The 10720-nt window shown below is 28.5% G+C and overlaps 1 protein-coding gene across 1 annotated transcript in view; it reads left to right on the top strand.

Moving 5' to 3' along the window:
* Positions 1-9340, top strand: part of LOC106789391 (lipoamide acyltransferase component of branched-chain alpha-keto acid dehydrogenase complex, mitochondrial) — a 14965-nt gene extending 5625 nt beyond the window's left edge. The window contains exons 2-5 of the mRNA XM_014753550.1: positions 6383-6507; positions 7648-8200; positions 8462-8857; positions 8947-9340. Coding sequence (XP_014609036.1) covers positions 6383-6507; positions 7648-8200; positions 8462-8857; positions 8947-9183 — 1311 coding nt within the window. The 3' untranslated portion in view covers positions 9184-9340. The remainder of the gene's footprint in view (positions 1-6382; positions 6508-7647; positions 8201-8461; positions 8858-8946) is intronic.
* The last annotated feature ends 1380 nt before the right edge of the window (positions 9341-10720 follow it).

The raw sequence follows: 10720 nt of genomic DNA, 5'->3' as shown, positions 1-10720 counted from the left end.
TCTCTCTCTCACTCTCGTTCTCACTCTTTCTATAAAGGTTAAAAAAAGAATAACGCTTACCTCGATGCATTTGAAGATAAAAAAGAGTAAACACAATTGTTTGACTGAGTATATGTATTTCTGCTGGACTCTCCCAATGCATGGAAACCTAGAAAAGTAAAAAAAAATAAAATTATACATTAGTACAATATAAAGAAAACCAAATACATAAGAGTGTATGTGTATGAGCAACCTATACCTATGTATATATGCCTGTATGTGATAAAAATAAAATTTAACACGAAATACGATCCGTGAATACATAATTATGAAAAATAATTAATTAGAGAATCATTAGAGATAGTAGTAAGTATCGATACTATGAAAAAAGCTAAAAATTAGAAAATAATATTATTAAGTAACATTAGTTAGATTTGGCGCGAAACTGAGATACATCGATATTATATCTTCCGTATTTTATACTATTTCGTTTTGAAAACACTCACCTATAAAAATCTTGTGTGTAGCTATCGTTTGATATATAATAGAAAGGTGTAAAATACTTTTCAATTACCTGGATTAAAAWAGATGATGCAGTACGCTGGAACAACTGACACATTCCAATATGGCGTTTCCTCTTCCTTTCCCCTACCATTTCCCTGCAATGCAATTGCGTTTCCTCTGATGCGCATCTTCTGCGCAATATATTATGCGCGATAGTCCACCCGCAAAACCTCCTAGCTCTGATAACCTTGATAATTTTGCATTTTTTCCATCTATTCTAGAAAAATATCGAATTGTTAAAAATAGTACATAAGAACATAACAATTGTCGAAATATATACTTTATTAACCCAGACAACAAAAATTGATCATTATAAGTCGATATCTATAGAAATTATACCGTAAAACAAGAAAATAAATGCATAAAAAAATGCATACTAAAGTATATGGAATTTTTTTCTACGCTAATATTTTTTATCCTCGACATTATCGTAATCTTTCGATTATATTATTTAGAAGTCATTTGTTAGAAGAATCGATTAGTATATATGACAATTATTTACTATTATTAGAAAATATTTTTTAATTACCTGAGAATAACGGGACGATGTAGTATCCGTGCGATCTCCACCACCGACGCGGCGAAAAGAAAGAAGGAAAGTCAGCAAAGAGCCCTGATTGGCTAATTATTATTTTGGGCTGATTGGCTGATAAACATTTACACGTAAAGTGACCAATTAGAAATTCCCAATAACCATATAGAAATGTATTTCACGCACGCAAGCTTGACCCGTCACACGTACGTAGATCGTTTTTCTTCATGACCACGCTAGTCATGCTTGATATGATAATTTATTTATTAAATAAATAAAAAATTTATTCTATTTTTCTATTTAAGGTACACGTATCTTGTTAATATTTAAAAAATAACGAAAAGTGTAAAGACAATATGCACTATAAACCTTATCACACCGCACATAAAAACACACATAATTTATTTATTATATAAATCAAAAATCAATTTTATTATTAATTATAATTATCTAATTTATAATTATTATTATCTACTTTATGTTTCTATATTAGGTGTATATGTTCTTTGTTAATATTTAAAAAATAACGAGTAAAATAAAGACAATATAGACTAAAAACTGAATCACGTCGCAACGTTCTGATTTAAACATTCTTTCAATTTTTATGTAATTGTTTAAACTAATGTATATTTGTTTTAACATTTATGTGCAGCGAAGACTTCAGATGAGAAAATTTTTATCTAAAAGCATATCACATCGAAATTATAYTATATTTAAAGTATGTTAATATCTATGCAATTTTTAAACCAGTACATACATAGTATGTTTTTAAACAATCTGAAATATAAAAAGAGTACATTAGAATAATAGAATAATTGTTAATTAATTGATACAGAAATGTCTATTTCTGTTTAAAAGCTAGAAATATATGATGTATGTACCGTCCCCTTCGAAATTCACCGTTGAAATGAGACGTTGTCCTTTATCAAATTACTTTTATTCAATGTTGTTTATATGGCTTTCCTAACGTTGGGCGCATGTGTATAAAATCAATAATCCACTTAATCAATAAAATTTAAGATTATAACGGTCTTCTTTTGGTATTCTTTTAATTTTTATGTTATATTATTTTAATGCTCCTGCAGAGAGATCACTTCCAGGGTAACAATTAGCTGTAACATAAGAAAAGTGCATTAGTGCATTAAAATAATTGGTAATGTATACCTAATGTACACGTATATATAAATGAAAAAAGAAAGTACATTTCTCTAAGCAATTATACAAACAATGTATTAAGACAATGAATAAATAATATACGAATAGAAAATGTGAATTATTGAAGTTTACCTTTATGATAGAAGAAACTTGAAGTGTTTGCTTCTTTAAATACAAAAAATATTGCCTGGATTCATTTGAAAATCTTCCAAGTTCTTCTTTTATGTATGTACTTGATACATAAAACGATAAGAAAGCCTAATTGATGCTGTGCTTTTCCAAATCTTCAAATACTTGCAGATCGTACTTAGTTGATCTAATCGCGATTAATTTTGATATACCGATATTTCGATATTATAAATAAATGAACAAGAAAACAAACCAATTCGCGACGAATAGATTCTAGCAGTTAAGTGGTTACTCTAAGCCTAGTTTTTTTATTAGAACAGCCAACTTAATGAAAGGAGTCGTCCGAGGTTGTTTATATATATTTATTTTTTTCTTTTAAAATTTTTAAATATTAAAAAATTAAATTTAACAATTCTTACATAATCAAAAAGTAAAATCCAAATAAATTGTAGAGTCCTTAGCTGCTTAGAAAAATTTGTATAAAAATGTTTTTATATATTATATATTTATATGTTATATATTTATGTGCTTTTAATCATATTTTTTAGATCAGGATTTTCAGCTTCTAATATATTAATCTCCCGTTTCTCCCCCCTTTACTTTCTGCGTTCTCATCTATGCGTGTGCCCAGGTGCTACTCGTATGGGTAAGAATCAGTTAGTGTAGGTTTAGTTTTAAGTTTTTCCCTTATTGGCGACTGTTATTGTGCTAGTGACTGCATGGTGTACATTGCACCTGTGTGTGCGTATTAGGTGTGTGCATTGTACATCGTTTATCGCGATAATTTTTAATTATTACATTATTTTTTACTTGGAAAACTACTTGTAGAGTCATTAATGGTATGAAAAATATACCAATATATATATATATATTTGTATTTTTATATTTAAATTAAATTTTTCTACTTTTTTTTTTATAATAAAATCGTTTTGAATAGTAGAGTTACTGCATTTATTTGTGGAAACTTTGATATACTCGTACATTACTAGTATGCATATATACTAGTATGTACTAGTATTTTTGATGTAGTCATATTTGCAATAATCATTAGCCTTGGCAGTCGATTACAGCAAAATGTACGTATACCCATAAAATTAGAAAATACGCGTTTGAACTAGGGTGTCGGAGGTGCCCCGGGGCATGCTCTCTAGTTTAGGCTTTTGCATCCTGGTGGTATGTGAGAGAATCGTGGAGTGAGTGGGTGGGTATATATGTGTATTTGCTCTTTTTAAATATGGGTAACTAGCAGGCAGGTAGCATACTTTCTTGTGCGAATGTGAAAACTTTAATTTTAAGTAGGTAGGATCCAGGAAAGGCACGAGGTTTGTTTCCATTCCGGAGTGGAAATTTCGACTCCTGGTTTATACAGAATTGTTACAAATTTATATTATTTCGTTTTATTATGCTTGCATTGTAAATTTATTTTGTGACTCTTCTGTAATCTTATTATGTATCATGAATCAAATGGATTTGCTACGATTTGAAAGATTTATTTCTATTTCGATTCTATCTAGAACGAGATAGAGTTGAACAAATTCGCAAATTCTTTGATGAATTTGATACTTAGTTTTAAGTATTACAAGATTAGCACTTCGCACAATCGCGACTTTATCTTTTAATTAAAAATATTTAATATAATTCAATATAACGAATGTGAATGTGAAATGAAAATATTGCAGGAAAATGCATTACATTTATTGCATTATTTATTTCAATTCCATTTTATTACTTGTCAATATAAGTACGATGTGTTATTAGGTCATCGATAATTATCTGCTTGGACATTCGATTAATTGTGCTCGTGTCTATTTTAATGAACTCTAAATTCATTGATGGTTCACGAGCTTGAATAGTTAACGGAAAATGTAAATTAATTTTGTAATAATTGAGAATTATAGAGAATTATAACAATATAAGTTTATATGCAAAAGTAGTATGAAAGATCTTATGTTGCTCGCACGTAGCAAATGTCCAATGCAGTTTTCAGGGAATGAAGAAAGAAGAGGCTAAATGCCGAAGAGGCTAAATGCCGAAGAGGCTAAATGCCGAAGAGGCCCCCACAAATTTGTGGTATTAAGTGGGCAACTACATAGACTACTGAGTTATTTTCAATGGTTCAACAGCAAGTTCGAACCTTTGGAACATAGCTCTTTAGTCATATTTTATATTTTATTGTATTACTTTTTTGCTCGTCATTAATTTGTTGTTGTAATTGGAGATGATGGACCATTCCATCTCCTTGGCACATCAAATCTGTGTCTAAATTGTCCAAAAGGTGCAGAAGTTTTTAGTTAGTTAGAGTCTAAAATATTACAATTCTCTCGTATTATTAAATTTTGAAATTTGATTAACGTTCAGTAAATATTACAGTCATTTCTTTTTTATTGTTTCGTCTTTAAGATATTTTACTATCATTGTATTTTATTAAATTTGCAATTTTTCTTTTGTATATAACGTAGTTTAAAAGTATTTTTATTAGTAACTTATATTATAATATTCGTAATTTTCCTGTTTCTTTATTAATTATATTTTTTAATGTAAAATCACGCGTTTAAATTATATTTTATTTTACAAACGGTAAATAGAGATTGGATAAAAATAAATAGGGAATTCAAATGAAAAGTGCATCTGTGAATTGGACCACTTATATGTTAGGCTATTTTATCACTTGATTGTATGATTAATATATTTTGCTTTTTATTATAAGTAATCATCGTTGGACTTATCATCAAACCTTCTAGATTTTTTTTTTATTTCAGTGTCTTAAATTGCTTCATTTTAAAATATATATGTATAATGGCATTTCTGAAGGCACACATAAAAACTAAATATGACATATACATTATTTGAAATTCTATAACAAATATAGCTCTATATATTTATGAAAATGCACCCTTTTTTTTAATTATATTTTCTAGGGCCTCTCTGACTATCCCGTGGTTAGTAAAAAAGATAAACCAAATATAATCACGGAATGAAAAAAACAAATGGGCAAAATACCTTGTTGTATGTGTGTGGTAAACTTTCTTTTTCTATTTTTTTTTATTATTTTTTTATAATAGCTTATGTTTTTTTTAATCGTATAAAATGTTGAAATGGCATTGTTTGAAAATAATTCAATGACCTTATTCCGTAAGATTTTTTATCTCTGTTTGTATAATTAGAATTTAGTTAGATAAGAAAGTTCTAGAGACAAATTGTTGCCTTTGAAGGAAGAAGTTATTTCAAGCGTGTTAACGCATGAAAATGATCTTTCGAGTGTGTTTAGTAGCGGTTTTCCCTTTCACCTTTTAACATTCTTCCAATCAAGTATTCTGATATGGCTACGAACCAAGAATTTAATCACTCGTCAATTTATTTCCTCGAAATTTATTTATATCCTCTTACTTGCCATATAAAGAAAATGTTAAAAAGGAAATAACAAAAATTTCAACGTTACGTTTTTTATTTTCAAATAAATTTTCGATGAAAATTTATTATGAAAATTATGTTTTGTCAAAAATAAAAAGAAATAAAATGATTGGTAATTATTCGAAATTAATTATAATATAATCCAACAAGTGTAAACCATAAACATAACATAAGATAGTTTTTAGTATTTTTAAAACCATAAACATAACATAAGATTTCTTCAAGCTGTCACACCTTGACTACCTAATAACTAATTGAACAAATGACTCCTCCCCGTATTGTCCGTCTTTACCTTTTTACCTCTTTCTCCTCGAACAACCGAGCATCGGCTCCCCTCCACGGAGGACGCATACATCCTATGTTCATCACACTCAATCTTAAGAGAATTAATATACCACACACATCCGCATGCACTCACACTAGTACAGGCGCCAACATACACGAACCCGCATAAGGCGTTTACACAAGTATCTAATTATCTAATTTAAATTTTAATATGAAAATATTTTCATGAAATTAGTATTTGAAATCGATCAATGAATGACAAGATATAATTCGGAATATCCGAAAACAATGAATGAACATTTATCTATCGAAAATCGTTTATTGCAGAGTAAAAACGGTTGTACGTCAAAGCGACGTTTCCTGTCGTTAAGCTCTCTTCGATCAGGTACTATTGTCCCGTTTAAGTTATCGGACATCGGAGAAGGCATTCGAGATGTCACTGTGAAGGAATGGTGAGCAAAATGTTATTTGAGTGATTTTATCCTACAAAATCGACGTTTTATTTTTTTACTTTTGATTACTTTACTTATGATTTAACAAATTTCAAATAAAAACTAACTTTAAATCGCATCAACAATTATTCGAATAATATCAAATGTTTGTTTCTTTATTAAATGTGTCGCAAGGAAATTGGACAAGGTTGCGAATTTAAAACGTTACATTTCAATCTTATTGTACGTTTCGTCCCTTCATCGGAGCTTCTTCAACAATTGAAATTTTATTACGACTTTTTTCAATAATCAATATTATCAATCATTTAATACATAGTTATTTAATATTATCTCGATCGTTAAAGTTCAGAGTCTCTTAAATATTATTACAAAAACATACATTCTTATATTTTTTGAAATAATAAAACTATACTTAGCATCTATAAATCGTTATATCATAAATCATTAAATTTAAATACGTAATCAAAACAATACTGATTCAATCTAGACTAGTGTCTAATAATCTAGGTATCCTCACTATTATAGTGTTCTCTATATTACTGCGTCCTATTGATGATAATATTTCGTTATAAATGCCATTCAAATGATTTATGTCTGTTCTGTAATTAATTGTATTGTTATTCACTATGTGGTAGATTTCGCTTACGTTTTTTTCTACCAATTGTCTTCTATATCTAAAATTTTAGAACTAAATTTTAGAAGGGACGAAACGTTCAATAAGATCGAAATATAACGTTTTGTTACCCTGTCCAACTTCCCTCTAAAAAACACATTTATTAATAATTTTATTTTTCGACGTGATAAACAACTAGTTCGTTTTTTTTTTATTTCAATCAATTAATTATTAATCGTCGAAAAATCAATTTATTCAATCCAATTAATTCGTATCAAATTTTATATTAAACAACCAAAGACAATATGGAATTGTATTAATAATCATTATTCAAATAATATCAAGATTATATTTGTCTATTTTAATCGTCAATTAACGTTACTAACGACTCATATATTGTACAAAGGTTCCTGTATAAATTACTGACCCTTATAGGAGTAGTAAAAATGTGACGATAAAGAACGAAAGGGTTAATCGTAGTTTATTTGTAAAAAATTGAATATTACTCATACGAATTCCTCTTTTAGGTTTGTAAGACCGGGTGATAGAGTATCTCAATTTGATAATATTTGTGAGGTACAGAGTGACAAAGCTTCGGTGACGATAACAAGTCGTTACGACGGTCTAGTAAAAGAACTTCATTATAAGATAGATGAGATAGCTCTGGTTGGAGAACCCTTGATAGATATTGAGCTCGATGAGGAAAACATTGTTGAAAATGAGGAAGAAAGAAAAATAGAAGAAAATAAAGAAAAAGAAGAAGATGTAGTAAAAGATGACAAGGAGTTCAAAGAAAGGAATGATAAAACGAGCTTAGAATCTTCCAAGGACGTACGTTCTGAAAAAATTCAGATCATTACAACGCCAGCTGTCAGAAGACTGGCTTTGGAAAACAATATTAATCTTTGTGATATCACAGCCACTGGTAAAGATGGACGTGTCCTTAAAGAAGACGTATTGGTTTATCTAGAAAAACTTGATCCTAGAAAACAAATTCAGGAGGTTATTCATCAAACTGAAAAAAAGATGCCGATTAAAAAATATTCTAAACACATGTGGAAAACCATGACACAATCTTTGGTATATCAATTTTCTCTTTTACTTATCTTCCATTTTCACATCCCCCATTTCTATTTATTTTATTCTTTAATAATTCGCAGATAAAAATATTTTGTAAAAGTATGTTTCCAAGTACACGCGAATAATCGTAAAACGATCCTTGATATATTTAATGTTCATTTATTTTCGTTTTTTTTTTATTTTTCTTCCTCTTATTCCTTTCCTTTTACGAATTCAATACGCAAATATTTCAAAACTAAACTGACGATATTATTTTTTTAGAGTATACCACATTTCGTTTACAGCGACGAATACAACGTAACCGAATTGATGCGTTGTCGTAATGAAGTGAAAGATTCGTTCAAAGAACAAGGTATCTCTCTATCTCTAATGCCATTTCTAATAAAAGCTGCCTCGAAAGCATTGCAAACGATTCCCGAATTAAACGGTTTACTCGACGAGGAAAAACAATGCGTAGAAATTTCCGAAAGGCATAATATTGGTGTTGCCATGGATACTCCGGAAGGTTTAATTGTTCCAAATATAAAGGACGTTCAGAATCTCAATATTTTGTCTATTGCTAAACAATTAAACAGACTTCAGGAACTCGGTAAAAAATCATCGATTCCTTTGGCCGATCTCACCGGCACAACTTTTTCCTTGTCCAACATTGGCGTGGTAAGTTTCGTTTAAAAGAAAAAAGAAAAGAAAACAATCTTACAATTTGATTTTTTCTTCTCTAAAATTTAAGATACATTTTTGTACAGATCGGAGGTAATTACACAAAACCGGTTATTCTACCCCCACAAATAGTGATAGGAGCGTTTGGTAAAGTACAAAAGTTGCCACGTTTCGATGATAAGGATAACGTGATAGCGGCAAACATAATTGCTGTTAGTTGGGCTGCTGATCATCGGGTGATCGACGGTGTTACTATGGCTAAATATTCAAACTTGTTGAAATATTACGTGGAACATCCCATCGAATTGATCTTAGGATCATGAAATATAGATTTTCTTTTTTTATTTTACTGCGATAAAACAAATTGATAAGACTACGTTTTCATCACTTTACTTAAAATGATCGAGAGAATCTCTAACAATAAGTTTTATTAAATGTAAATTTGATGATCTTGCTAAAATTTTATATATAGATTATCGTTTAGAAATTATTTACGACGTATTGAAATAAATCGACAACTTTTTTCTTTTTTTATATTTCTTTATATTATTATTTCTTTTTTTTTTTTTTTTTATTTTTCTTTTTCTTATTTTTTTTACGTAAATATTTATTTCTTTATTTATTGCTGCACAACCAAATAGAATCTCTTTCGTACAGGTAAAATAGTATTTGTTCTTTTTTTTTCTTTCAACATATTGAAAATGTTGCGCTTTTATTGGCTTTTGGATCGATCGGCTTATGATGAACCGATCGTACGCAAACATTTTTTCTTATTATTTTATTTTACTTTTCATTATTATTATTATAATAATTATTTTGTTAATATATACATCAATCTATAGCGAATTATACCATATATGTATATACGTATTTATATTCTGAAGTATATACGACAATCATATCAAACATGCACGCTAATAAAGTGGTTGTACTAATTGTTTTTTAATTAGTCGTTGGCAAACAATTATAATTTTCTATTTTTTTTTTCCTTCGAATAACAACAACACAATAATCGACGACGTATCAATAACGATTCACAATACTATGATACGTTATTATTAAAATGTTAGATTATAGAATAACACGCTGATGAAGATCTAATAATAAAAAATGAAATTACACACGTGTATAATATTATTGTGTCAAATAATTAAATTAAAATCATAATCATAATAATAATAATAATAATAATAATAATAATAATAATAATAATAATAATATTTAAAGTGTATAAAGAGGACGAGTACGACCACTTGATTGATTTTTTTTCCTCATTCGCTTTACATAATTATTTATATACATTTGCGCATAACGTTATTCCCTCTTGCTATTTTTATTCTTTTTTATTATCTTTATTTTTAATTTTTTCTTTTGCTTTTTGCAATTTTTTTTTTCTTTGTCAATCATACACTAACACTCAGTCATTTTCATTTTGTCAAACACCCAGCTTAAAGTGTTATCGTCCAAAAGATAGTTCAGTCTGTTTAATAGTTAGAATAGTAGAAAAAGTGTGTATGTATATATATATATATAATATAATATATTAATGGTCCAAATCCGTTTAATAATACTTAATATATATATATATGTTTATAGTGATTGTTATTTGCTCACTCTATACTCTCTGTAAGAAGACGTAGAACGAGAGAACGTCCCTCACCTCTATTACTCTCTCTCTCCCCATCAACCCTCATTGCTTTCTATTAACTTAATTGTATTGGTGGTCCTAGAAAAATAAACGTACACAGACAAAAACAATACCTGTTCTTCGTGTTAATAATAATATTTTTTTTTTTAAATTTTAAATTAAATATCAAATGACATTTATAGTGTCTGCCATATATATAATACAAAAAATAT

Source organism: Polistes canadensis, unplaced genomic scaffold, assembly GCF_001313835.1.
Source record: "Polistes canadensis isolate GaletaPanama2010 unplaced genomic scaffold, ASM131383v1 scaffold_181, whole genome shotgun sequence".
NCBI lineage: Eukaryota > Metazoa > Arthropoda > Insecta > Hymenoptera > Vespidae > Polistes > Polistes canadensis.
The sequence above is the reverse complement of the archived record's forward strand: the minus strand, read 5'-3'. Positions and strand labels throughout refer to the sequence as shown.